At 42.1% G+C, this 26,968-nt stretch overlaps 1 protein-coding gene and 1 long non-coding RNA gene across 3 annotated transcripts in view; one reads left to right on the forward strand and one right to left on the reverse strand.

Annotated features, from left to right (window-relative positions):
• The window catches only part of HDAC2 (histone deacetylase 2), a 30,665-nt gene extending 29,667 nt beyond the window's left edge, over nt 1–998 (reverse strand). Inside the window, exon 1 of the mRNA XM_032157142.2 lies at nt 635–998. Coding sequence (XP_032013033.1) covers nt 635–962 — 328 coding nt within the window. The 5' untranslated portion in view covers nt 963–998. The remainder of the gene's footprint in view (nt 1–634) is intronic.
• LOC131382868 (uncharacterized) lies at nt 1–25,977 on the forward strand. 2 transcript variants are annotated; one of them, XR_009212458.1, is made up of 6 exons: nt 1–56; nt 21,867–22,173; nt 23,328–23,472; nt 23,585–23,667; nt 24,906–25,126; nt 25,601–25,977. It is a non-coding gene; the product is annotated as an uncharacterized LOC131382868 (long non-coding RNA). The 2 variants fall into 2 exon arrangements; XR_009212457.1 differs by lacking the exon at nt 23,585–23,667.
• The last annotated feature ends 991 nt before the right edge of the window (nt 25,978–26,968 follow it).

The following is a 26,968-nucleotide window of genomic DNA, read 5'->3' on the forward strand; positions in this document are numbered from 1 at the left end:
CCACCCTCAGTAACTACTCTCCAGCGCCCACCCGGGAGGAGGGGTCCGGGGAAAGGGTAAGCCGAGGAAGGAGAAGACGCTCCGGCCAGACCGAACGCAGGGGAGGGGAGGCGAGCAGGCGAGGAGGGGGGAAGGGGACGGCAGGGGTGGAGCTCTCGCGGCCGCGGGGCTTTGTGTAGAGTCAAGGCCGGGGTAGAAATTTTGCCTCGCGGGGGACGGGTCGAGGGGGTAAGAAGCCGACGCGGGTCACCCCAAACCTGCGCTGCCACGAATGGTGGGCGGGAGAGGGGAGAAAATGGGCCGCCCCCTTCGCCGCCGCCACCACCAAGGCGGGGTAGGCCGGCGCCGTCCCCAGCGGCGGCCACCTTCGAGGCTGCGGACTGCACGGCCGAAGGGGGAGAGGCAGGAGACAAGGCAGGCGGGCCCCCTGATTCCCGCCCGCAGGAGCCGCGGGGGCTGCGCCAGGAAGAGGGTCTCGTTCTAACGGTGCCGGGCCGGGAACGGGTTAAGATGCGGCCAAATGTCGGTCCCTCCTCCTTCCCACCCCTCAGCCCCGGCGCCCACTCGCGACGGCAGCCGCGGAACCCAGCGCCCGGCCCCGCGCGCCCACCCCGACACCGGCCCGGCCGCTCACCGTCGTAGTAGTAGCAGACTTTTTTTTTGCCGCCTCCTTGACTGTACGCCATGGGCTCCCCGGCCACCGCCGCCTCCGGACTCCTCCTCCTGCTGCTGCTGCTGCTGCCGCCGCGGCTCGGCCGGGAGAGAAAAGGGCTGAGGGAAACGTGGGGGCGGTAGTCCCGCGGGGAAGGGCAGGCCGGTGGGAGGAGAGGAGGGGGCGCCGGGAAGGCTCGGTACCACCCGGCGGAGATGCCGAAAGCTCGGAATCGGGGGTGGCAGCGGCACCAACTCGCGAGGAGGGGGCCACCAAACCACCTCCGGAGGCCGCAGGGAGGTGGGCGCATCCACTGCGGCCTCCACGGGGGAGGGAGGGGCACGGCTGGGGAAGGCCGCTTCGGGCTCGAGATTAGAGGCCCTCTTAGGGTGAACAAGCTGCGCAAGGCGGCGCAATACACAGTCTTAAAATGAGGAAGAAGACAAGCATCCGCTGCGCAAGTAGATCCAGGGAGCGTGCAGCCGGGTGGACATTCTCCCCCTCAGGTCTGCGCGCAGTGGTTGCGCCTGTCCCTGAGCCTGCGCAGTCGGCGCCTCGTAGCCTTGGCGGTCTGGACCCCTCCTCGGCGTCCCACGCTGCTCCCCTCCCCCACTGTCGCGAAGCTCCCGCCCAAGCCGACCACGTGCCGCGAGCTCGGCGGGGAGAGCCCACTCCCGCGCCCCTTCCGGGCCCACTACCGCCCCGGGCTGTGGCCCATCGCCCCAGTGCCTGGTAGCCTAGTTTTCTCGTTTGTCGTTTGTTCACTTATTTATTATTATTATTATTATTTTGACTCGTAATGGGTATGAGGTATAAGGGGACCTATTACGGATGTTAAGGGGAGAGGGCACCGCTCGGGTTTTAATAAGCATCTGTGGAGCTCATTTATAAGGTACAGTTCTAAGCACTTGCATTTATAATATATTCCATTGATAATCTATTTATAATACTTAATCTCATTTAAGACTCCCAACAACTCTAGGAGGTAAGTGGCAATTGTACTCCTTTATAGATGGAGACAGATTAAGGAACTTGTTCTTACTGGTGATATGTCTGGAGGTTTGAACTCATTCTGCAAACTCCACGCACCCTAGCTGTTCCACCCTGCAGCATTGCTGCCGGCTAGACACTGGAAGATTGGAGCAGAAAGACTTTCGAAACTCTTGGAATTTATGAATACATATGTTCCTCTGTTAAGTAAATCCACATTTATCAAGCACCTACCTTAAGCCAACCACCTTGCAGGTGAGGGCTAGAGGCTAACAGCCTGTTTTATAGCACCCATCCCAGTTATATAATTTACGATTTCCCCCCTACCCCTCAAATACACCCCTATTAAAAAAAAAAAAAAAAAGGCTGTATTGATGCTGGAATTTTAGAGCCACTACCAAAAATACCCCTTTTAATTTGCTATTTGACTTCAAAATCCCGAAAGTGTTCATGCTTAAAGCAGCAGTTTTCCCCAACCTCACCCCCAAGAGATTTAGAAAACGTTAAGTCCAGGGTGGCCCCTGCCCTCCCTCCGCCTCCTCCTCTGTATTTTTAACAAGACCCCAGGTGGCTGATGCAGTTGCTAGAGAAATCACGGTGAGTGAAACACTGGCCTAGAGGTAAAGTTAATTGACCGTCTAAGTTGTGCTCTATCAAGTACAAAATCAACTTGGAAGATTCTGAGAACAGAATAAGTGAATTTAGTAGAATTGAATGTTCTTCCCCAGGGCCAACACAATGAAGTCTGAAATGACACTTTGTTTCCTTTGGGAAGACTTCCCTGACCCCTCTCCCGCCAAGACTGTTCTCCATGCCATGTACTTTGTATGCTGTAGCTCAACACTTAACCATGTTGCAGTTGCCCACAACTTGTCTGAATGTTCCACTATGAATGGAGTGTCATAAATGAAGGGACCAGGTTTATCTTGCATATAATAGTTTCTCTAGTGCCTGTGACTTAGGGCAAGTCACTTAAACGTTTTTTGAATTGCCTTATCTGTAAAACGGGGCAGTATTACTTGGAGAGTAATATTCAGAATCTCAAATAAGAAAATTAATATGGAATACTTTTAAAAAATGAAGAATTATATGAATAAGGGATTATTAGGATTACTATAATAACAGTGACAATTACTAAATTACTGTTTGCAACCACAGCACCTAACATTGAACTTGTGAGAAGAGCCTGGACATATCTTTTGACTAGCTGAGAAACGTATTTATTATTTAATAATTTTAAACCAATAGAAGCAGGTTATATTACCTTTAGAAACTGGTGTGGGAGAAGGAGTTTTATCCCATGATAGGAGTCAGCCAAGAGAATTCTGTCTATAATCTCTACTATGTTAGCAGAGCTAAAAGTGGCATCAGTTATTGAAACCCATTGATAAGCTCCAGATTTCATTGATCACATTCTAACTTTTCTGTATCAAACCCTTTTAAATATGGAGTTTTAGACAGTGCAGTAAAAGCAAACCAGCTGAAAGCATGGATAATTCATAGGATGCATGTATAGTTAAGGACTGTCTTTTTCCTTAAATTGTTTTTCTTTAGTTTCTGCTCCATCTATAGATACTTATTTTTTCAATCTTGAAGATATTTAGTGCTTTGAAATTGTTCAGTAAAATGATCTCTTAAACAAAAATGATTATTTAAGAATAGGACTGTTAAGAAACTGATGGCCTCTGCTTATGCTAAAAATTAAACCCTGCTGACAACTGCAGCAGATAGTTTAATTCCTGTAAGAGAATTATTCATATAAGCTTATTTCTACTATAAGGAAATTTAGGTTTCTTAGTGCTAATTTTGTGTAGTAATTCCATACGGTGATACAGAAGGTAGAGAAGTACAGTGGCACACTAGAGTGTTGTCATAAACTCAAACAGCCTCAAGCTGAATTCTGATCTTGTAAGCATGGTGCCTATCTTTACACAGTACTACAAGCTATAACTCGTAAACCTGAATAGCAACATCTAACAATGAGAGATTATAGTACTTTTGAACTGTGCATTTGTGTAACAAAATTTCAAATTACCCATTTACATTAAAAATGTATTTTTGGGCCGGGCGCGGTGGCTCACGCTTGTAATCCCAGCACTTTGGGAGGCCGAGGCGGGCGGATCACGAGGTCAGCAGATTGAGACCACGGTGAAACCCCGTCTCTACTAAAAATACAAAAAAATTAGCCGGGCGTAGTGGCGGGCGCCTGTAGTCCCAGCTACTCGGAGAGGCTGAGGCAGGAGAATGGCGTGAACCCGGGAGGCGGAGCTTGCAGTGAACCGAGGTTGCACCACTGCACTCCAGCCTGGGCGACAGAGCAAGACTCCGTCTCAAAAAAAAAATGTATTTTTGAACTATGGCTTATCTACTCAATTACTGTTACATTAAACCTTTCAAATCATTCCTGTTACATTGTTAACTGATTAATGCTTTACCGATGACTTTCGAAACACAGTATCACTTTGATCTAATCCACCTACTTGCTCAAATTTTCTAATTTTTATACTCACACTGCATCTGAGAAAATTAACTTGTTAGTGTCTCCTGATCACCTTACATGTGTATCTTAATTCTTCCTCTTTCCTATCTTAGTGTTTTGGCTTTTTTTTTTTTTTTTTTAAGACGAAGTTTCCCTCTTGTTGCCCAGGCTGGAGTGCAATGGCGCGATCTTGGCTGACTGCAACCTTCCCCTCCCAGGTTCAAGCGATTCTCCTGCCTCAGCCTCCCGAGTAGCTAGGATTACAGGCGCCCACCACCACGCCAGGCTAATTTTTGTATTTTTAGTAGAGATGGAGTTTCACCATGTTGACCAGGCTAGTCTCTAACTCCTGACCTGGTGATCGCCCGCCCGCCTTGGCCTCCCAAAGTGCTGGAATTACAGGCGTGAGCCACTGCACCCCGCCTCCTATCCTAGTGTTTTTAACCTTCCTTAAAATCTAGTCATCATTCTTCTCCACCTACCACCAGAACTGTACAGATGGAGGTGGCGTATGCATGTTGTGACCATGGGGTGGAAAGCCACATGAGAAGAATAGTGGAGCAGAAGGATAGGGACCTGGGTCCCTGATGACCTCGTATGTAGCCGTTCCAGACCTGGACTGTGCACTTCTGGACTCTGGTGACATGCAGGAAAAAAAAAAATGAAACAAATGAAAAAACACATTTAGGTAAACTACTGTAGTTGGGATTTTGTTATATGTAGCTGAATATAATCCTAACTCATGCAAAATCTGAATTAGAAGTTAGTGGTTTCTCAGAATTTCTCCCAACTACAGGCTTCCCTTGGGAGACAATTTTCTGGGTTTCTGAATATCTTGAGAACAGAGGTGCTGGCTTTGTCTGAAACTATCTTTTCAGTGATGTTTGTGTAGTGAACAGTGTTCCAACATAGAGAAAATGACTCCCTCTGGAGCAAAGAACAAGCATGATTACTACCCATTATAAAAAAATCAGGTTCTCTAAGTACTATACTGTACTGTACTGTACTATACTATACTCTACTACACTATACTACACTACACTACACTACACTACACTACACTACACTACACACTACACTGCAGTCCATTGCCAGTACAAGTATTATGTGGCATCTTCATGTTGGCATATGGGAATTGGGGTTTAGAACAGCAGCACAAAAATTAATACTGTTGCTCCGGTCACTGCTATTGCCATGGGTAATAAATTATCCCTTAACATAGGAGTCTTGAGTCTAATACTAGCATGATGAAACTGTGGCTGGCTAGCCTGTTAGCTTGCAAATAGGATAAAATTTCAGATTGTTTAAGGAACCCAGAATAGACTACATAGCCCTCAGATGACTGTGGAGAGCTCTCTGAAATAGGGCCACCCTTAGTTACTTGGAGGAACTTTCCAGAGGGAAAGCAGACTCATTTGTGTGCACTTTGTGGTTGGTTGTCCCAACGATGGGAGTCAGGTAATTAGAAAAGGTGGTAAGAAATTTGTCCCTGAGGCTGGGCGCAGTGGCTCACACCTGTAATCCCAGCACTTTGGGAGGCCAAGGTGGGCAGATCATGAGGTCAGGAGATCGAGACCATCCTGGCCAACATGGTGAAACCTCATCTCCTAAAATACAAAAAATCAGCTAGGTGTGGTGGCGCAGGCCTGTAGTCCCAGCTACTCAGGAGGTTGAGGCAGGGGAATTGCTTGAACCTGGGGGGCGGAGGTTGCAATGAGCCATAATCACAGCACTGCACTCCAGCCTGGCGACAGCGAGACTCCATCTCAAAAAAAAAAAAAAAAGAAAAGAAAAAAGAAATTTGTCCCTGAGTTCAGCTGAAGTGATTAATGATATCACCTGGGCCTTAGAAGGCAGTCAGCTCCAACTCAACTCACTGACCAGAATTGTTATAGATGATAGAATTGCAACAGATGTCAGATTCTGAATCATCCCTAAAACATCCAGCTATACCTGGATTAATGCCGCAAACCAAGTAGAAAGTTCAAATGAGAGCCTTAAGGAGAAAGCCACTGACTTTCCAAGGTAGAGCCTGTTGGTTTATGGTATTCAGAACTCTGGCTGTCATGATTAAGGTCAGTACTTTGTCCTGCTGCCTGGGTATTGTTGATAGTCCCTTAATTAAATGCTATACGAGACAAACGGAATTAAGCCTCTATACATCAGATTAATCACAGTGGTCAATGGAGTCACATATTCATGTGAAATTTTGAGTTCTGCCAAGAACGTGTAAGGGTGGATGGTTAGAAGAGGAAGGTCTGTCTTGGTCCTGAGTGTCCCTGCATAATCTTGCTAAGTATGCCAGATTGCAAGTCTTATCTGTCTCCTGAGACTGAGCATTTTTGCAGCTAGACACAGACAATTAAATGGGTCAGGGTAACTGTACAATGACTCTCGTGTAACTGCTCACCATCAGGGTAAGGGAGATTGGCTTGTTTGCTGCTTGTTCAAGAAATTTGGACCGTTGGATCTGGGTTTCTCTTTTGCAGTGCAACCCACAAAGTGTGCGGATGGCATTTGGGTCCATTACATATTCCCTGTGGGAGTTGGGGGCAAGACGAACTGACAAGTATGCTGATGCTCATGCTGCTTTCTGTGCTATAAGCAATAAAGTACTTTGTCTCCTAACTAGGATTTTTGTGACTTCTGCCAGCATCCATGAAACCAGCAGATTAATTTATTAGCTTGCAAGAAGGGTAAAATTTTAAATGCTTTATAGTTCATGACAAAGTGTAGTCATCCCTCCCTCAGTAAACATGAAGGCTTGGTTCTAGAACCTCCTGCATATATCAAAATCCATGCATACTCAAGTCCCACTGTTGATCCTGTGGAACCCGAGTATAAAAAAAGCTGGCCCTCCATATACATGGGTTTTACATCCAGGGAATGCTGCATTTGGTTGAAATGGAATCCCACATGGTTCAAACCTCTTTTGTTCAAGGGTCAACTGTAATGCCAAAGCATTGTAAGCAATGAGAATTTTTTTATACTATAAACCCACAGAATCTAGGAGTTGTCCTAATTTAGATGAATAAAATCTCCAAATTAGGATGACTCCTAGATTCTTTCTGATCATAGGTGGAAAACAGAAAATTCCTAGGAAATTTTACATAAGTTTTGGATAGTTTAATTGGAAAACTCCATCAGATTGGTAGTGGTCCTGTTTCTCTGGAGAACCCTGACTAATGCAACCATAGTAAAAGGATCAGTACTATGTCACTTAAGAATAAGCTGAGTGCTGCATAACTGCAATCTGGTGCACTGCAGCTCTCCCATCTTAAAAAGTTTCTTTCAACTATTACACTATAGAAACTAAAGAAGGAAATAACTGAAAAGGTCACCTAATTTTTGTATTTTGCTGAGTTTTCCTTTACAATATATTTCCAAGTACTTTAAAAGTACTTATAGCAGGCAATAAAGATTTTTGCTCTTCCCAATAGAAAATTATTCAGTATGTTTGTAATAAACCAGAATTTAGCTTAACTCGTTTTACTCTATTAAACAAAAATTTTCCATTTAATTGTTTCCTTTATTACTACTCACTGCTTTCCATTACAATATACTTGCAAATGCACATTGGCTAGGTAGAGGGTTGAAGCAAGGGTAATTGGATAATTTTACTTTTATTTCTTCATTTTATTATCTTAAAATTTTAGGATAATAGGTATTCCCTAAAACTGTAGATTCCCCATAAGTTAATTTATAAATTAAAATTTGATATGTTAAAATTATATTTTAAATCATTTAGAGACTACCCTTGATGGAATTTTATGACTTTAAAAGTATTTTCCCTAAGTTCTTTTTCAGTGCCCAGCAAAATTCTGATGAGTTTTTCTTTCTTTCCTCCCTCCTTACATGCCTTTTTTTTTTTTTTTCAAGAACTATCTACTTTGAAGACTGTTTTGTTAACAACATAGATGAGATCCTAGGATGGTTTCTGTAGTAAGAATTTTGTGAATTTTATGAATTTTAATCCCTTAAAATTTTACTGGAAAAAAAATGTTGAGCCCTACATGTAATAAAATTACTCTATTTTTCAACTGTTTAAAGACAACTTTATACTTTTCTGATTAATGTTCATAGTCAAAATGTTATACAAAAGAACTGTGCTATTAATAATGATTGTAACATAAATGATGTAGGGAAGTCTCTCTTGGCAGACTGATCACTTCGCTTTTATACTGTTTCTACCTTATCATTTCTGAAACAGGAGTTTTCATGCTTCATTGTATATAAAAATCCCCTGGGAATTGACTGAAAATGCCAGTTCCTTGGCCTACCTTCTATATTTCTGAATTGGAAGTTCTGGACTGATACGCGGGGAGTCTGCATTTTAACAAGCTTCTCAAAGTGATTCTGATATAGATGAGCCAAGATCCACTTATTGACTAACGCATGGTATCTAAACTTGACTAATGCTTGGTATCCAAACATTTTCTGCACATCAGTGTAGCACACTTAGATTTTTAGCTAAAGTTTTCTTATAAATTGAATCATTTAGCTCATGTTAACTGGGTAAGTTAGTGGGACCTGACTTCTGCCTTTTGCCACTAGGCACCATGATAGTTTGGAATGGATTAGTATTTGTTAATTTTTATTATTTATTTATTTATTTATTTATTATTTTTTGAGATGGAGTCTTGCTCTGTCACCCAGGTTGGAGTGCAGTGGCATGGTCTCAGCTCACTGCAACGTCTGTCTCCCGGGTTCAAACAATTCTCTTGCCTCAGCCTCCAGAGTAGCTGGGACTACAGGCATGCACAACCACGCCCAACTAACTTTTGTATTTTTAGTAGAGACAGGGTTTTACCATGTTGCCCAGGCTGGTCCTGAGCTCCTGACCTCAGGTGATCTGCCCGCCTTGGCTTCCCAGAGTGCTGGGATTACAGGCGTGAGCCAATGCGCTTGGCCAGGAATGGATTAGTATTTGTAACTAGGGTTGAATGCATAAAACTTTGAGTTGTATAGAATTTGAGTTTTGTTTTGTATGTCATTTAATAGAAAATACAGACAAAAAGGAAAAAAATTTATCATGCATCTCTCTTCCCAGCCCTTAATATCATTTTGTCGCCCATGCTTCCTTACTTTTGAAATACACATAAGTTGGCCGGGCGCAATGGTTCATGCCTGTAATGCCAGGCTTTGAGAGGCTGAGGCGGGCGGATCACATGAGGTCAGGAGTTCGAGACCAGCCTCACCAACATAGTGAAACTCCATTTGTACTAAAAATAAAAAATTAGCTGGGCTTGGTGGCACCTGCCTGTAATCCCAGCTACTTGGGAGACTGAGGCAGGAGAATCCCTTGAACCCGGGAAACGGAAGTTGCAGTGAGCCAAGATCACACCATTGCACTCCAGCCTGGGTAACAAGAGTGAAACTCCATCTCAAAAACAAACAAACAAACAAAAAATACACATAAGTCTATGTAAGCAGGTGAGGGTATCTGTTGTAAAACAAAAATTGGGATTTACTGTTTATATGCTGTCTTATAAACACATAATGTATTAAATTTGCCTTTCCCCTCTCAATAATACATTTCTGTATAAATACATGCAAAACATTTTGTGAATAAATTAAGATTTAACTAAACCCTATTAGATTAAAAAAAATTTCGGCTCTTACAAATAGTGCTTTCTTTAAATCTGTTAAAATACGTCTTCATGCATTGGTCCAATATTTAGCTTAAAAAGCTTTTGATACATAGTTGTCTATATGTCCATTAGAATTATAAAAGTGTACATTAATGAAGCATGGGGACAGTGGTAATTATAGTTTTTGTCTGTTTACTACCTTTATTTTTTTTTTCATCTTCTGGTTCTTTGGGTGAACTATAACTCCTAACATCCTGCTCTGCCACCCATCCTGGGCCAGGATCCTGGTAGGGTTGTAAAGCACATAGCCTCCATCCTCCCATTCCAGGGTGTGCTTGTGATCCAAGTTGGGCCAGAATATTTTCCCCAAACATTGCTGATAGAGCAAACTGGAGAAACTTACTTTATTTGCTTTTGGCTGTCTTCCCTGACCTTAAGGAGAAGCCCGTTTGTACAAAGAGGAACTGGGAAAAATACAGAGGGAAGTAAAGAGATATAGATGATAGACAGAGGGAGAGCTAGCTAGTTAGCTAGCTAGAAGGAAATCACTGGAGCCCCTGGATTGAGCCATGCCTGAAAGCTAGCACTGCCTCTAAACTCCCCAGTTATATGGGCCAATAAATTCCCATTTTTTGCTTGAACTAGTTTATATGGATCTCTCTTATTTATAACCCAAACAGCTTTTATTAATACATAATGCAAATTCAAAATAAAATACGAAAATTCACCCTTCTTATCAGTAAATAATTTTAATAGTTATACAAACTAATTGCCTATTATGTGGTCCACAATTTTAAACATGTAAGCTCTTAAGCTTACATGATTTATCACTCGCTTCTAACTATGTAAATATCTAACTTTGTAGGAATACTGCACTTTAGCAAAACATGATTTTTTTCAGAGACTGAATATTTAGATAAATAAAAAGTTTCTATGGCTTCACATTTCAAAATTTCATCCTATAATATTATTTTAAATTCTCAAGGTGCAGTGAAAATGTGGTTGCAGTTACAAAAGTTCAGTTTACTCAGCTTTTCAAGAACTCATTAATGTGCAAAGACTATTACATAACTTTGCCTTGCAGTTGCACTTTTCCCATTTGAGAGAACTGTTCAATCATACTTTTGTCATTATCTCTTAGTACTTGTATAGTTTTTGACACAATTGTTGTACAGTAGCTTATAAAGCTACAGAAATATGATTGGCATTACTTTATAAACTAAGGACACGAACACTGTTACATCTCTTATTTTTCCCATTTCTAGTTTGAAGTTTCACATGCCATATTAACTGAAAGCATTGTATCTCTTCCTAAACATCTTTACTCTCAAATTGTCGAAGAACTCTAGGAGATGATGGAATTAAAAGCAGGTCAGTCCTGGTGAACATATGGCACTGAGGTCCGCAATAGCTCTTCATTGCCACAAGGTGTCACAGAAAGAAGAGCTTGCACAGAAGGGCCACCCTCTGCTGTAGGGAGACCCTTGCTGGTCCAAACCCCTGTCTAAATAGCAATGACATCCCTCTGTAGTTCATTCCCATTCCCTGAGGATCATCTGTGTTTATTTTCTAAAATACAGCCAGCCTGTGAGCGTTGCTGGATCCAGGGAAACAAGTATTGCCCATGTCCAAACCAGCCCCATTCCATGAACGCTGAAGTCCTTACCTTCTTTTAGAGGGTTAGGGAGAGCTTTCAATTTTTATATAATTTTAAACTTTCAGAATAATTGCAAAAATAGTATGAGAAACTTTTGTATACCATTTCCCCAGATTCGCCAATTATTCACACAAGTTTTTTTTTTTTTTTTTCTAAACCACTTAAAAGTAGGTTGGAAACATTTCAGTGTGTATTTCCTGAGAACTAAGACATTCCCTTACATAATCAGATAAAGTCATCAAAATTAGGAAATCTATATAAAACTCACCTAATTCAGGGTTTGTATTAAAATTCCTACAAACTATCCCAATAGTTTTTTACAGCTAATTTTTCTGCTAATTTTAGATCCAATCCAGTATCATATATTACACTTAGCTGTGATGTCTGCAGAAATACCATAGGAGTGATACTGTGTCCTTAGTGACCATGACAGGAGATGCATTAATCTATTTTCGTTATCTATTGGTCTTGTTAACTTTGATAACTAGGTCAAGGTGGTGTCTACCAGGTTTCTCCACTGTATAGTTTTCATTTTCCCCTTTGAAAATAAGTTATTTGTGGGAATAGACTTTAAGACTCCCCATGTGGTTCCTTAGTGTTTCTCACAGAATGGTTAGATGGGTTCTAAGAATGGATGTACCAATAGAGTTGAAGAAGATGGCATTTTTATGATCTTGCCTCAGAAGTCTCATAACTTTACAGCCCTTCTTGGCTGAAGCAGTCACAAAGGTGCACCCAAATTTAAGATGGGGGGACATAGAGCCCACTACTCCAATGTCAAGGTGACATTTCAGAAAAACATTATGGATTGAAAGGATTATTGCAGCCATCTTTGAAATACTCTGTTAGCCACACTGGGCAGTACTGTGCCTACTGAATCATAGCCACTTACTCCCAGCAGTACCACCCTCCCACTCTGTGTCCAGTCTGTTTAATTTTAGGCCTCTGCGAACCCTCTTAAGATTGGCATTCTCAAGAGAGCCCTGGGATTAACATCCGGTGAATTTGTTGGGGCCCAATTGTCTCATGTGCCTGTTGCTGCCACTGTGCAGTGCAGCAGATAATGAGGGGTGGCACCCTCCTGCGAGTCATGTTAGCAAAGAGGAGAACAAAGGCAAGTAAAAAAGACCCTAATATTGCCCTTTATCCCAGAGCCACTTAAAAAAAACAGTTGATTTTTTTTTTTTTTTTTTGAGATGGAGTCTCACACTGTTTCCCCAGCTGGAGTGCAGTGTTGCGACCTCAGCTCGTTGCAAGCTCCACCTCCCGGGTTAAAGTGATTCTCCAGCCTCAGCCTCCCAAGTAACTGGGATTACAGGCGTCTGCCACCATGCTCAGCTAATTTTTTGTATTTTTAGTAGAGATGAGGTTTCACCATGTTGGCCCGACTGGTCTCGAACTCCTGACCTCATGATTCGCCCACTTTGGCCTCCCAAAGTGCTGAGATTACAGGCGTGAGCCACTGCACCCGGCCCAGCAGTTGACCTTCTAACCTCCTTTATTTTCAGTTATCTTTGGAGGCCACTTGTACACACTGGTCCTAGGATCTATGCACAACTCACAGTTGACTTTTCCCACCCTCTGCCCCAAGGCCATCTAAATTCCACACTGTGTATATGATTCCTGAGACAGTGGAAACTTGGAAATCTGTGTTCCAAACATAGAATAGAACTCTATGTTCTACTCCTTGAATGGGCTGAGGCTTTACAAATTTTCTACTTGTAAAGTATATTTAGCAGCTGTGGGGATAAGAGGTTGGTGACCTCTTAGGTAGTAATCTGCCTCATCATATTGATCTAGTATGAGGTAGCCAAAAATATATGTTTTTATGAAATAATATTGTATATGTATGTACACTACAAATTGGCAAAAGATTTGAAAAGACACTTCACCAAAGAAAATTTGCAAATGTCACGTTCTTTAAAAGGTACTCAACCTCAGTCACTAGGGAAATGCACATCAAAACCACAATGAGATGCCACTATACACCTGTTAAAATGGCCAGAGTTAGAAAGACTGATCACTTCAAGTGTTAACAAAGACGTGGGGCAATTTGAGCTCTTATACACCATTGTTGAGAATGTAAAATGGCACAACCACTATGGAAAACAATTTGATAGTTTCTTTTAAAAGTTAAACATTCGGCTGGGTGCAGTGGCTCAAGCCTGTAATCCCAGCACTTTGGGAGGCCTAGGTGGGCGGATCATCTGAGGTCAGGAGTTCAAGACCAGCCTGGTCAACATGGTGAAACCCCATCTTTACTAAAAATACAAAAAAATTAGTCGAGCATGGTGGTGGGCACCTGTAATCCTAGTGACTCGGGCGGCTGAGGCAGGAGAATCGCTTGAACCCGGGAGATGGAGGTTGTAGTGAGACAAGATGGCGCCACAGCACTTGAGCCTGGATGACAAGAGTGAGACTCTGTCTCAAGAAAAAAAAAAAGCTAACATTTGTCAGCCAGGCACAGTGGCATGTGCCTATAGTCTCAGCTTTTTGGGAGCCTTAGATGGGAGGATCGCTTGAGCCCAGGAGTTTGAGGCCAGCCAGGGCAATCTAGCAAGACCCTATCTCTAATTTTTTTTATAAGTTAAACATACATCTATCTTGTGATCCAGCCATTCCACACCTAAGTGTTTATTTAAGAGAAATAAGAGGATACAAACATATAAAGATTTGTACATGAATGTACGTAGGGGCTTAATTTATAATAGCAAAAGACTTGAAAAACCCAACAACCTGTTCATTAACAGGTGAATGGCTAAACAAATTGTGATATAGCCATGCAGTGTGATACCATTCTGCATTAAAAAATGAACTGTTGATATATGAAGCAACATAGATGAGTTTCTGTTGTGCTTAGTAAAAGAAGCTAGACAAAAATAAATACATACCATATAATTTCATTTATATTAAATTCTAGAAAATGCAAACTATAGTGATAGCACATCAGTGGTTGCTTGGAGATGGGAGGAGCAGTGGGAGAAGCAGAAAGGGAAGGATTACAAAGAGGCAAGGGGAAATTTTTGGAATTTATGGATATATTCATTATCATGATTGTGTGGATGATTTCATGAGTGTATATACATCTTATATACACTTATAAGTGTCAAAACATCAAATTGTATATTTTAAATATGTGCAATGCAGCATGTACATAAATTATACATCAATTAAACAAGTATGTATCCATTACACATGCTTATAATATGAATATTTCAATTCACAGGCTGGAAGATAAAAGTAAAGTTCATATTTCTTTTTTTTTGTTGAGACAGAGTCTCGCTCTGTCGCCCAGGCTGGAGTGCAGTGGCACGATCTCAGCTCACTGCAACCTCTGCCTCCCAGGTTCAAGCGATTCTCCTGCTTCAGCCTCCCGAGTAGCTGGGATTACAGGCGCCCGCCACCACACCCAGCTTATTTTTGTATTTTTAGTAGAGATGGGGTTTCACCATGTTGGCCAGGCTGGTCTTGAACTCCTGACCTTGTGATCCAGCCGCCTTGGCCTCCCAAAGTTCTGGGATTACAGGTGTGAGCCACCGTGCCCAGCCAAGTCATATTTCTTTTTAAGAGACTCCCATTCCATCTATTGTTTGATCTCTTCAGGATCTCCACTGTGATACATTTAAGAATTCTGAGGGGCTTTGTCTAAAAGGGCCATAGTTACATTATGAGGAAATCTGATGGTCTGCTGAAGCAGCCCATTTGCTGCTGCTGTTGCTATTCCCATCAAGGAGTCTTCAAGGTGCCAGGTAAGGAGAGGCCCTGGCATCAGCCACATGCTCTGCCCAGAACAAGTGCTGTCTTCTCAATTTACATCCAAGAATATACATAGTCTATTTCTTTTAACTGCACACAGATTATTTGCTCCATATAAATAACCAAGGACATTATGGCCTAGAAAAGCAGTGCTGTAAATGGTAGTATAATTCTCAAAATCTAGATCTTCAATAATAAATAATTTCATAAGAGGGCCACCACCTAAGTTTTCTTCTATTGAAAATCTTTTCTTCTGATTTTTTTATAGGGAAGGATCTAAATCTATATTTAATCAATGTTTATTGTTCTCCATAATCCTTAAAATCCTAGGCTTTAGCATCTGTCATAGATTTAAATGACCTCAGACTAATCTCTGAGAACAATGGATGGTTACTTGCTTTATTTTTATAAATAATTTCGTAACATTTTTTCCAAATGAAGGGCATCGAGTCCAAATGCTGTCTTCCTCTCTAGGGAGTGAAACTGCCATTAACTGCAAAAGGGCATTCCCTGGTTGAAACAAATATGTATGTTAAGTTTTCCTCAAAGAAACATCACATGCCCTGGGGACAAGAACTTGGAACTGGCCTTGGGATAGGTAGAGGATTGGCCTCCCTGTATCTTCAAGTGATGAAAATGCAGAGGTTCTCATGAAGGGGCCCCCAGAACCTGTGCCATCTCAGTCATCCTTCCCTAGGGGAAGTTGCTCTGTGGATGCTAAATTCAAACAGCTGAGATAGGAGTGGAGGCTTTTAATGCATAAGGGAAGTCCAGGGGTCAGAGCAGCCAAGGCCTTTCAGCTCCTTAATATTTCTAATATTAGACACACAAACAAAAAGCAGTCTGGGAGTTTGTAAGAATAGGCTAGCCAATCCAGTGACCGCTACTCATAGCTAGATGTGCTTCTTCTAGATGAATTCCAGTGGCAGAGAAGGAGGGAGTTCCTGTACAGTGATTGCAAGGCCGAAGATGTGAGTTTGCTACCATTTGTCATCAAAAGCTGCCTAAAAATGTAGGGGCAGCTGTGTGGTTGGGCTCTTCAGAACTGCTTTGTTACTGTCCCAACCACTGTTCAGGGCTGTGTAAACTAAGTCTACTACTCTCCTTTGGCATACACTCACCTGCTGAAACACAAGCAGGAGCTGGAATCCGTTGTCCATCCTCTGTCAGTTAGGAGGGGCTTTGAAATGCTGGCCACATAGGGGGTTTTTGTGAGTTTCCAGGCCATCTGCTCCATGGGTGCCAATACATTTGGAGGATGATGCCAGGTAGCAGCCTGAAGAAGAGCTGGGAGAGCAATGGCCAACATACAAAAAAACTCCCATGGTGCTTGCCCTGGCCTTTTCCTAGTTGTGGCAGTTGTAGAGTTTTGACACATTCAAGATGACCATACCATGAAAGCCAGCACAATCAATTATGGGCCATTTTGAGGGCACTGGGGCTCACATGTTGATATGGTTAGGCTTTGTGTCCCCACCCAATCCTCATCTTGAATTATAATCCCCATAATCCCCACCTGTCAAGGGAGAGACCAGGTGGAGGTAATTGAATCATGGGGGTGGTTCCCCCATGCCATTCTCGTGATAGAGTTCTCAGGAGATCTGATGGTTTTATAAGGGGCTCTTCCCCATTTTGCTCAGCACTTCTCCTTCCTGCTGTCTTGTGAAGAAGGTGCCTTGCTTCCCCTTTGTCTTCTACCATGATTGTAAGTTTCCTGAGGCCTCCCCAGTCGTGCTGAACTGTGGGGTCAACTAAACCTCTTTCATTTATACATTACCCAGTCTTGAGCAGTTCTTTATAGCAGTATGAAAATGGACTAATACACATGTCCACAGTTACTGATTTTATGAACTTAAATCTTTTTATAGTAAACATAAAATTCCTGTGCCAGAGTTCCCTATGAACTACCAAAAAAAGCAGTTACACAGGTAGGTGTCATTGTGGCTTCCAGCAGCTTACATGTTGAAATTACCCAGATTTAGGGAAGTGCTTTTTGATTCCACCAAAAAGCTGAAGAATCTAAATGAGGTATAGATGGGGCAAAAAACCTCTAGTTAGCAGTAACCTTTGCCAAGGAAGGGTTAATGGGGGTCTGAGAAGAAACTAAAACCCCAAATTTAAACACTTGTGATTATCTGTGCTCTGTGATCCATAACACCAATTATCAAAGTTGTGTGTAATACTTTATATTTCATAGTGCAGTATAACTGTGAATTGCAGTGTTGAAAAATCTATAAAGTAGAACAAGCCATTGAATCAGCTAAGATGCTTTGGGCTGAATGTAACTGAAATCATAATTCAAAATGGCTTAAGCAATAAAGGCATTTATTATCTCCTTAACAGGGAATCTAGAATAGGGTAGGCTTCAGGGTTGACTGATGTAGCAGCTCTGCAGTTTTGTCAGAGCCAGGTTCCTTAGATGACATTTTCTACCATCCACAGGGTTAGTGTCATCCTAAGGTTGGCATCAATTAGGGCAGTGGTCATCCTTCTTCTCATCTAGTAAGACAGAGAAAGATATGATGGGGTCTAAGTTCTTCTTGTCAGTTTCCTTGGCCAGGCTTGATCATAGGCCCATGCTGAACTGGTAATTGTGGCAGTAGGAAGGACATGCACTTCTTGGTTTAGAGTTCAGAGGTTTCTGTCTTATGCTGAGAATGGGTTACACATGTAGAGATACTGATCCCTTCAGGCTTTAGGGCTGCCATTTGTTCTTGCCCCAAAGCCACTGTCACATCTGGCCAGTCATCTCTAAGCAGAGTGGCCTCTTCCTTTTATCCTACAGTGCTATACTTTTTTTTTTTAATTTGTCACATCACAAAAAAATCTGGAAGCATTGGCTTAGGTGATGGATACAGTCCATTTCCAGAAGCATGGAGATGTGTAGAACAGAAGTATATCTCTTGCTAATATCAGGGTAAGAAGGAAGAAGGGGTCACAGATGATGCATACAAAACGTCCATGCCTACAGGATATAAATAATATCCAAATCTGATAATCATTTATTAGACCTATAAAAATCAAGTCAAAATTTCCTCAAAAGAATTGATTGAAAAATCCTTAAAATGGTGAAGAAGATTGCCAAGCCAAGAAAGGGCACTGAATGAATGTAAAGTCTTTCAAAGTGTGATTGTTTTAGGTAAAGCAATCTGATGAATTTTTCTGTTTTCATGTTACATACAATATGTTTATGTTTCAGTATCTCTCATGTACTTTCGTGATTTTGATATCTTTAATAGAGTATTTAGATATTTTATTGTTTAAGAGTAGATGATACTTAGAAAGCATTCATCCATGTCAGGCAAGAACTGTATTAATTCATTTAATCTTCACTATAGGTCCATGATGATATACAATTTTTAAATCCATTTTGCAGGTGAGAAAATTGAGAAATAGAGAGGTTAAGTAATTTGCCCAATAAAACACAGCTAGTAAGCACCAGAACCTGTGACTGAACCCAGAAAATTTAGTTTCCAAATTGTTTTTATTATAAGTTGATTCAGGATGCTCTGGAAGACACAGTAGTCTGATCCAGTGGGTACTAAATGTTTGTCTATGAGCGACAATAAAAAAATTAAATGTTTATTGTAATCTAATGCACACACACTAAAAAATCTTAAGACAATACTTACTATGGAGGCAAGCATTCTGCTATTTCTGTTCCATTCCATTCTCTTCTTTGTTCTATTCTTTTGAGATGAATCTCCTCTGTTGCCCGGGGAGTACAATGGCCTGTCGCCTCCTGGGTTCATGCCATTCTCCTGCCTCAGCCTCCCAAGCAGCTGGGACTACAGTCACCCACCACCACACTCGGCTAATTTTTTGTATTTTTAATAGAGACGGGGTTTCACTGTGTTAGCCAGGATGGTCTCGATCTCCTGACCTCGTGATCCGCCTGCCTCGGCCTCCCAAAGTGCTGGGATTACAGGCATGAGCTACCACGCCCGGCCTGTTCTCTTCTTTAAAAAATCAACTGTGACTCACAAAATTAATTCTAGGACTAGTAATGGGTCATGATAAACAATGTTTAAAGCCCTGGTAATATAATAGGATTGAATACAGCAATTATGGTGATGACTTAGATGCTCAATGGTTGTTTTAGTCTGTTTGCGCTGCTATAACAAAATGCCATAAACTGAATAGCTTATAAAGAACAGAAATTTTTTCTGACAGTTTCGAAGGCTAGGCAGTCCAAGATGAAGGCACCAGCAGATTCAGTGTCTGGTGAGGACCTGTTCCTGGTTCATAGACAGCCATCTTCTCTCTGTGTCCTCACATGGTCAAAATGGAGAGGAGGCTCTCTGGAATACCCTTTATGAGAGCACTGATCCCATTAATGGGGGCTTCGCTCTCATAACCTAATCACCTCCCAATGGCCCCACCTCCTGATACCATCACCTTAGGGGTTAAGATTTCAACATATGAATTAGGAGGGTTAGGGGAGAAACTTCAAACCATAGCAGTGGTCATTTTTGAGCCAGAGGTCTAGTTCAGGAAAAACACGGAGGTGGCAGGCTGAAGATTAAAGGCATAACTGAGTTCCAAAGCAAATTGATCTCAAGCTTCCAAGAGAACTTTGAAGGGTTTTGAGTTGTGAGTAATTAACTGGATATAAGAGCTGGGAGTCAGTAGCAAATAGTGGAAAACCAATCAAAGCTATGTGGATGAGACCACTGGAGAAGAATGTGTGAAGTGGGAAGACAAGAGTTCCAGAATAGAACTGCAAGGAACAGCAGTGTTTATAAGAGGAGGTGAAGAAGCGCCTGCTGGAGAGGAAACTGTGGAACTGGAGTAGGAGGGGACCATGGGGAAGCATGGTGTCAACAGAAGCCAAGAGGGTTTGGAGATGTAGCTGATGTCAGCTACAGCAGAGTGATCACATATCAGAGGTGCTGAAAATTGTTTGTTGGATCAGTATTTATTATTCAATAGTGTATTAGTTTGTTCTCCTGCTGCTAATAAAGACATACCCAAGACTGGGTAATTTATAAAGAGAAGGATTTTTAATGGACTCAGTTCCACATAGCTGGAAAGGACTCACAATCATGGCGGAAGGCAAAGGAGGAGCAAAGGCAGTCTTACATGGTGGCAGGCAAGACAGTACGTGCAGGAGAACTGCCCTTTATAAAACCATCAGATCTCATGAGACTTTTTCCATATTACAAGAACAGTACAGACAAACGGACAAAAATTCCATGCTCACGGATAGGAAGAATCACTATCATGAAAGTGACCATACTGCCGAAAGTAATTTGTAGATTCAATGCTATTCCCATCAAGCTACCATTGACTTTCTTCACAGAATTAGAAAAAAACTACTTTAAATTTCATATGAAACCAAAAAAGAGCCATATAGCCAAGACAATCCTAAGCAAAAAGAATAAAGCTGGAGGCATCATGCTACCTGACTTCAAACTATACTGCAAAGCTACAGTAACCAAAACAGCATGGTACTGGTACCCAAAGAGATATATAGACCAATGGAAAAGAACAGAGGCCTCAGAAATAACACCACACACCTACAACCATCTGATCTTTGACAAACCTGACAAAAACAAGAAATGGGGAAAGGATTCCCTATCTAATAAATGGTGTGGGAAAACTGGCTAGCCATATGCAGAAAACAAACTGGACCCCTTCCTTAAACCTTATACAAAAATTAACTCAAGATGGATTAAAGACTTAAACATAAAACCTAAAACCATAAAAACCTTAGAAGAAAACCTAGGCAATACCATTCAGGACATAGGCATGGGCAAATACTTCATGACTAAAACACGAAAAGCAATGGCAACAAAAGGCAAAATTGACAAATGGGATCTAATTAAACTAAAGAGCTTCTGCACAGCAAGAGAAACTATCATCAGAGTGAACAGGCAACCTACAGAATGGGAAAAAATTTTTGCAATCTATCCGTCTAACAAAGATCTAATATCCAGAATCTACAAGGAACTTAAACAAATTTACAAGAAAAAAAAACAACCCCATAAAAAAGTGGGCAAAGGATATGAACAGACACTTCTCAAAAGAAGACATTTATATGGCCAACAAACATGAAAGAAAGCTCATCATCACTGGTCATTAGAGAAATGCAAATCAAAACCACAATGAGATACCATCTCATGCCAGTGAGATGGCATCGAGGGTCTTAATTGACCACAAAACTCAATATGAGATGAAAATATGAAGTAGCTACCAGAAAATTGAATGCCATTTTAGACTGCATTAATAAAAAATTGTGTCTGGAGAAGGTTTTGGAGTATTGCACCTACAAACCATCTATAAACAATTATAAAACAATGAAGGCCATGTGCTCAAACTAGTCAAAAACTAAAATAGAAGGAAAAATAGGATAGAGAAGGAGATGGTCTTTGAAATGGGCCTTGAAATATTGGTAGAATTTTGATAGGTAGAGATGGCAGTCAGACATTCCAAACTGACTTAATGTGTTTTTGTTTTTGTTTTAATTTTAGAGACAGGGTCTCACTCTGTCACCCACACTGGAGAGCAGTAGTACAATTATGGCTCATTGCAGCCTCAAACTCCTGGGCTCAACAGATCCTCCTGCTTTAGCCTCCCGAGTAGCTGGGGCTATAGGCACAAGCCATCATGTCCTGAGGGCCAGCTGCAGCCGTTTTAGAAATAGTTTGGAATCAGGAGCTAGAACAGCAGCCAGGATTCTGGCTTTCTCTCTCACCTCACTGTTCTCTTCATGCCTGCTTCATTCATCTCTTTTTGCAGATTGGCATCCTCTGCTTCTTGAATCCCCATGCAGAAAACATGGCTACCAACATCTTCTGAATCCACCTGCGGAGAGACTGACTGCTCTGTTATTCCCCCAGCATCTGTGAAGAGGCTCTAACTGGCTAAAATGTTGATATAGTGATCACCCCAGGGTTAGGCAACCATGGCTGGTGAAAAGGAAAAATGTTATGAACCTGGCTGTGCCGAGCCACCTGAGGAAGCTTGTAGGAGAAGGGGTCAGTTTGCAGAGAAAGGGGAGGCCTGGGCAGACGACACAAGAGGTGCCCATTACATCCCTGTAGAGGTGAGCTGTCTAAAATGGTAGGCACTGGCCACATGTACTTATTTAATTGTAAATGTAAATTTCTTAAAATTTCCTTAGACGCATTAGCCTCATCTCAAGTGCTCAATAGCCACATGTGGCCAGTGGCTACAGTATTGAGCAGTAAAGATATAGCACCATTTCCCTCATTGCAGACAGACATAGTGGACACCTCTCCTCTAGAGTTGTCTGTGGTTCTACCAGCAAAAGCCCAAGTGTTCCAGCTAGAGAAACAGCAAATTTCTCTGGGACATGAACAACTAGAAAACATCTCACCTTGTCCTCCAATAACTTGGAAAGGATTTTTTTAGTTGGAGACCCCAGAACTGGTTCTTGCTTTTTTTTGTTTGTTTTGTTTTGTTTTTGAGACAGTGTCTTGCTTTGTCACTGAGGCTGTAGTGCAGTGGCGTGATCTAGGCTCACTGCAACCTCCGCCTCCTGGATTCAAGGGATTCTCGTATCTCAGCCTCCTGAGTAGCTAGGACTACAGGTACACAGCACCACGCCCAGCTAATTTTTGTGTTTTTAGTAGGGATGGGGTTTTGCCACGTTGGCCAGGCTGGTCTCGAACTCCTGCCCTCAGGTGATCCACCTACCTTGGCCTCCCAAAATGCTGGGATTACAGGTGTGAGTCACCATGCTTGGCCTGGTTCTTGATTATATCCGATTTGAACACTGAGCAAAGCCTCCTAATCTCATCATGCCTGAATTCTTAGACTACCTTACCCCCAAATTTCAAAGATAATTAATTCAGTCATCCATCTCGTCTTTGTTATGCCAGGATACCAGACAAATGCAATTCCTTTCAGTTAATTGTCTTGTCCATTTCCCATAATATTCTGTTTCTTCTTCTGCTGGTTTCCTTCTTAGTCCTGTCCATTATGCCTTATGAAAACTTTACATGGCAGAGATGGCTAGCTGTCCCCTAAAATTCAGCATCCCCTTTCACAGTGTAGAGATGTCAGTTGAATTTGGCTGCCCAGCCAGGAACCGCATCTTCCAGCCCTTCCTGCATCCAGATTATGCCATGTGACTAGTTTTCATCAATGAAATGAGAAAGAGATTTATGTCACCTCCCAGATGGGGTTTTTAAAAAGCATCATTGTTTTCTCTACTCTCTTCCCCTATCTGAATAGGAAGGAGTCTATAGCTTTAGGGGAAGACAAAGCCACAAGATGGAAGGAGCTTGGATGTCTGAACTATTCCATGGAGAAAAGCTGCAGCCAATGAAGAACACCTGCAATGGACTCTTAACCTGGGGGTGACGACAACCACTGAAATGTGAGGGCTTATTCGTTAGCATTTGTCTAGCATTACCCTAACTGATATCTAATTAATTTCCTTACATCCTCAAACTTCTTGCCTTAAATTTAATCTCCTGCCTCTCCCCCAGGAGTTCAATTCCCCTCAAGCTTCTGGAAGAGACGCTGCTCATTCTTCCACAGCAGCCTAGACACCATGGAGGCTGAGAGATGGGTACTGGCGTTTTCTTTTCTTTCTTTCTTTCTTTTTTTTTTTTGAGATGGTGTCTCCCTCTGTCGCCCATGCTGGAGTGCAGTGGCACGATCTTGGCTCACTGCAACTTCAGCCTCCCAGGCTCAAGCGATTCTCTTGCCTCAGCCTCCCAAGTAGCTGGGATTACAGGTGTGTGCCACACCTGGCTAATTTTTGTATTTGTAGTAGAGATGGGGTTTCACCATGTTGGCCAGGCTGGTCTCGAACTGCTGACCTCAGGTGATCCATCCATCTTGGCCTCCCAAACTACTGGGTGTGAGCCACCGCACCTGGCTGGTATTGGCATTTTCTTAACTCCTAGTTGCATTGTTCAGACCACTTCACATGTGAAATTAATGCCATCCAACTTTTTTTCCTAGTTAGTGTTGCACACACAGATTGGCATTGACATTGTTATATAGCCTGCCTGTGCTCAGGGAGAGAATTTGAGGATGAAAGGGAATATTGGCATCAGTGTCTATGGCAACCTAAAGAAATGTATATGAATTTGCGTATGCATCAAGCTCTCTAATTACCATGAGGAAAAACATGAATTCTCTCCCAGTCTGGTCCCTCTTATTAGTCTCACTTTTCTTTCCCCCATCCACCAACTGCATCATCTGTCCCATTTCCATGGGGTGTGTGGGCAGCTAAGGGAGATCCGGCATAAGACATCAGTGCTGAAAACCCTAGCCTGGAAACACCAAAGGCCAAATGAGACTCCATCACAGAATTTCTAACACATATATCTAATGTGCAATGACCCAGTTTGTCAAACCTTTAGATTATGTGATAATTTACTGATGATTCACTTTAGAGATTTGAAATTAAAAGTACTTTTATATTTTTGTATTTCTGAAAATGGTCCCAAAGTTCAATGATTTCTTGCATATCTCAAATATTACAATGTAATTGGTGATTTAAGGCCAGCACATTTTTGCAGGCTATCTGAAAAGAACTTACTTTTCCATAAAGCCCTCTAAGTTTCTTTGCCACTTATTAGATTTATGGCCGATTCTTACAAAGCTGACTGACCTTGACCTGCAGACAACAATAGCAAAATATAAATTTTGTGGAAGGCAATAGCACTGTCTTTCTTGGATAAAGTCTGCATCTCCTACCAAGAAAAATTCTAAGAAGTGTTGCCAAGCTAATGCACATGGTTAAAGTAACTGCCCCATCGCCTCTTTTCTTTCTTTCTTTTGATTTTTTTGTTCTAGGTTTACTGCCCTTGCCTCTAGCAGTTATGGAATTCTATGCCACACAAATCCTCTATCTGTTGCAAAAATGTGCATCCCAAGATGGTGCTCTTGAGCTGTGGTGGAGTATCTTCGGACATACACTGTGGGTCCCACAATGACGCAACGGAGAAAAAGGACACCACTAAAGAACTACCAGGGTGCAGCATTCCTGAGTGGCAGAAGCCTTGCAGGAAATGGCAGTATGTATAGCTGGCACTTTGAAGAACAATGAATTCCTTCAAGGCTTTGTGCAGACATTTCAAACAGTGGCTACCAGACAGGCTTGGCGTAGCTTAGACTCAATTATAGCTAGAATTATTTTATTTCTGGGTAGGTAACTGAGAGAAGCAGGAATTGTGCATGTATCTCCATATGGTTTTATTTTTAAAGAATGAAACAGCAACAAATATAAACAACTGCTGTAACAGCAAAGAGCGTAATTTCTTCTAAAATGAGGATTATATTTAGAACACTCCAAATGGGGACACACTGTCTGACAAGAGGTCAGAATATCGGAAAATGGAAGTGTCTTAATTAAATAACCCCGAAGTAATTTAATATCATGAGTAGGTGAGACTTTTAAAAAGGGTTAAACAAAGGCATATCCCTAAGTAGGAATATGTAGCCCTATCACCTGCAAAATTGTCATAGATCTTTGCGTTTTATTTTCACAGATGCTGCATCTTAGTCCAGGGATTTTTAAAGTGTGGTTCCTGGAAGACCTGGATCAGAGTCATCTGTGTTGATGGTTTAACGTAAAGATTTTTCGGGCCCCAAGACTCAAGTAGGACAAGGTATTTGAATTTTTAAGCAGCTCACCTGACTTGTCTGTCCTCTAATGTCCGAGGACATCTGACCTCTGCTCTTGCAGTAAAAGCAACAATGGTTTTTTGAGCATTGTCGTCACATCTCTCCACTCGAGGGATCCTTCTCATTTCTCCCAGCTGAGGTCACCCACAGCTGCTACTTCTAACTGCTGGCTTCCAGCCTGCTGTCTGCCAGCTGGCTCTACCTTCTCCTGTAACACAGCAGAGAGTAGCTGTGGTCTCCTATGTGCTCACCCTCTGCTCCCTTGGGTCCATGCTTTGGTCCTGCACTTAAATTTTACAAGCATACTCTCTTTCTCTTAAGGTAAGCAATCATTTTAAATTTCAGCAGTAAACAAAACAAAAAATCACCAGGAAACTATTATCAAATCAGGTTTTTTTGTTTGTTTTTGGTTTTTGTTTTGTTTTTTTGGTTCTTTTTTTTTTTTTTTTTTTGAGATGGAGTCTTGCTGTGTCACCCAGGATGGAGTGCAGTGGAGGGATCTTGGCTCACTGCAACTTCCGCCTCCCAGGTTCAAGCAATTCTCCTCTCTCAGCCTCCTGAGTAGCTGGGGTTACAGGCACCCACCACCACGCCTGGCTAATTTTTGTATTTTTAGTAGAGATGGGGTTTTATCATGTTGGCCAAGCTGGCCTCAAACTCCTGACCTCAAGTAATCTGCCTGCCTCGGCCTCCCAAAGTGCTGGGATTATAGGCATGAGCCACCACGCCTGGCATCAAAGCACGTTTTAACTAGCCTTTTTGTCCACTGATAACATAAAGGAGGTCAGCAGCAGCTAAGTCCTGTGCCGGTAGAGCTTTCTTGTCCTTTCACACTGCAAGAGAAATAATCTCTTAGCTAAGAGGCCAATTTTACCTTTTTTAAAAAAAAATTTAAAAATGAGACCGGGTGCAGTGGCTCACTCCTGTAATCCCAGCACTTTTGGGAGGCCGAGGCGGGCAGATCACTTGCAGTCAGGAGTTCGAGACTAGCCTGGCCAACATGGTGAAAACCCATCTCTACTAAAAATACAAAAAAAATAGCCAGGTGTGGTGGCGGGCGCCTGTAATCCCAGCTACTTGGGAGACTGAGGCAGGAGATTCCCTTGAACCCAGGAGATGGAGGCTGCAGTGAGCCAAGAGCGTACCACTGTACTCCAGCCTGGGCAACAGAGCTGAACTCCATCTCAAAAAAAAAAAGTTTTTTTTTAAATGAGAGCTATATCTTATTAACA

Source organism: Hylobates moloch, unplaced genomic scaffold, assembly GCF_009828535.3.
Source record: "Hylobates moloch isolate HMO894 unplaced genomic scaffold, HMol_V3 SCAFFOLD_2, whole genome shotgun sequence".
NCBI classification, from domain to species: domain Eukaryota; kingdom Metazoa; phylum Chordata; class Mammalia; order Primates; family Hylobatidae; genus Hylobates; species Hylobates moloch.